At 51.0% G+C, this 2,583-nt stretch overlaps 1 protein-coding gene across 1 annotated transcript in view; it reads right to left on the bottom strand.

Moving 5' to 3' along the window:
• Positions 1-2,583, bottom strand: part of CAPN15 (calpain 15) — a 71,486-nt gene that overhangs the window by 17,405 nt on the left and 51,498 nt on the right. The window contains exon 4 of the mRNA XM_014525564.2: positions 1,810-1,993. Within this exon, the coding sequence (XP_014381050.1) occupies positions 1,810-1,993 (184 nt within the window). The remainder of the gene's footprint in view (positions 1-1,809; positions 1,994-2,583) is intronic.

The raw sequence follows: 2,583 nt of genomic DNA, 5'->3' as shown, positions 1-2,583 counted from the left end.
TTGCTGACCGACTTGCCAGCTTTTCGGCAGATGGTGAAGGTGATCAGCTCGTGGTTGCTGTCACCCAGCTTCCCATCGATCACTAGGTCACCGACTAGGTCATCCCCAGTAGCCAGTACCAGGTCGAGCAGCGCTTTGCCTCTCATTGGCCCATAGACTTCTTGAGTCTATGGGCCAAACTTCTATTTATTTCTTTTTGAAAATCCATGCAAGTGCGCCCTGAGGTGATACTACTTTAACATTTTGGCTTTTTGTTCTTGTTGAATAACACTTATAACTCAAATGCTTAAGAGACATTCAGGAAAAAATTCTTTTTCCTAAAAATGTGACACTACATATCTTCAGCCAAAGGCAGACAAAGCTCAGTCTACATGCAAGACTTGCAACAACACCTCCAGCAAAAGCAGAAAAGGCAGACTTGACATTTTTGTGACAGAAAGAAGTCCATTAAAAAAAAAATCTTATTTTGATAGTAAATACATAAATAAGGCTCTCATCATCCTTTTCCTATGCATACACCCATGACTGCCATTTGCAGGTTACCTTGAAGGCTACACCCTTAAAACTGCATCAGCATTTTTCCTACACAGCTCTCTGCACATGATCTGAGTTTCAAGGCAAGTCTGCAGAAATCAAGCCTTTCATTTTTGTGCCGTTTAAAACAAATGTTCAGGATTACAGCACACAGCCAAATCCTACAGTACACAGCCTGCAAAGAGCCAGGATGCCTCTTTGCATCCCCAAATTCACTTCCATCTCCAATACTGAGGCCGTTCAGTTTGCCTGGAGAATTGCGCTGTCTGTCTTTCAATAAAGGTGTTTTTAACTGTGTCTCTGCAAATGCTCCCAGCAGCAGCCTCTGAGCCTGTCAGGCTGGGCAGGGACAAAGTGTACTGATGTCCCAAAGACTTCTTGAAATCACTACATTTCCCGCTGACCTCAACTGAGCATGCTCAGAAGTGACTAAACTGTGGCTCAGAGCACTTCTGACGTCCCACTTGAAGCAGGCAGACAGCAGGCGTCAACAAGAACCGTGCTTCTGCCTCCCATCAAACCTCAGCCCCTGTCTGCAGGGAGCCCTGGCAAAAGTGGGGGATAAAACACTGTCTCACCCCTCACGCTCATCGCAACACAAAAATGGCTCAAAACCCAAATAGCCTTTAAGCAGAGAATGCAGTAAGGAAACTTCCAGCTCCAGTTCCAGAAAATTCAAGGTACATGACACTCAAGGGGCTCTGCAATGGAGCCTGCTTTCCAGCCCTAAAGCAGGCACCATTTTCAGGGTGGGGGCAAAATGCATCTCAGTAGCCAGGGGTGACTGGTGCCTCCTGTGTATGGGGGGGCACAATTTGTGGGCAGGCCCAGGGGCGGACCAAAAGCTCCTATACTTCTGTGCTGAGGCTTAGTGCCCTCCACCAACACACTGCCAGCCCACACAGCAAAAAAACTGCTCCGTCTTGAGTGGTGCCAAGTTGGGGGCCAATCTCGGGGGGGGGGGGCACATGCCCCCTCCCTGCTCCCACCACCAGTCACCTGTGTCAGTAGCACAGCTGAAGATCAGGCTCTAGACCTGGGGCAGCTCCCTGCTAACTTATCCCATAGGATGGACTAAGGTCAGTCCCCCAGCCCCACAACTATGAGTGGGCTGCTTGAAATTAGCCTGATCTTCCTGCTGTGTTACCACCCTCTGTTCCTATGAGCTCCACTGCCCTCTCCAGCCCCATGGAGTCAGGGGACTATTTAAGCCCTCTGCTCCCTATAGCAACTAGCTCAGTGGCCAAGGGCTTTCATATCAGAGCAGGGACTGACCTGGGAGAAGAGGAGGTAGCCACACTCATCACATGGCAGCATGTCATCCACCAGCACTGTGGTCCATGTGCCATCCTTGCAGAGTCGCACCTGGTAGGCCCCCTCTGGGCACAGTGTCCGTGTGATCATGACCCTCTCCACCAGCTCGGGGCGCTCTGCCAGCACTGCCAGTGCACTCAGGAACCTGGGGAGACATGAGATGAAGTCCGTGCTGGGCATCTGCGCTGGATCACTGCAAAAGGACTCTAAACGCTGCTGCCTCAGGCCTTGAAGAGAGAAGGGCCCAACCTCTCTCAGCCGCAGAGGCTGAGGGGGAAAATGAATATTGCCTCTAGAGCTGGCTCCAAAGAACAATTTAATACAACCTGGGCAGACCCCACGTAGAGCCAGGGGCTTGTTAAATGCTCCCCACGATACCACTGGGCAACTTAGTTGAGTCCGCTTGACATAACTGAAGAACCTAAAGGAGAAAGGTGCCCAGAGGAAGATTCATGGCCTGTCAGCAGGCTGTGGTGACTCCCCAGCCCAGATCTATCACCTGATGGGAACTGGGCTGGGGTCTCTGACAGCAAGCTCAGGACCTGGTTCACATCCAGCCATGAGGTTCCTGGAGCATTCTGCTCGCTGGTTCCAGTGAATGCCTCAAAGCCTTCCCTACCTTCCTGCTCTAAAAACAGCAGTAGTGAGCAGTGCATAGGCCAGCCATGCATAGGAGCATGCACCGCTAGGCACTGCTAGCAGAGGGCACTCAAAGCTAGCAGCCAGCACATAGGA

Source organism: Alligator sinensis, unplaced genomic scaffold, assembly GCF_000455745.1.
Source record: "Alligator sinensis unplaced genomic scaffold, ASM45574v1 scaffold449_2, whole genome shotgun sequence".
Taxonomy (NCBI): Eukaryota; Metazoa; Chordata; order Crocodylia; family Alligatoridae; genus Alligator; species Alligator sinensis.
Note: the sequence above shows the minus strand (reverse complement) of the source record. Positions and strands in the feature narration are given on the sequence as shown.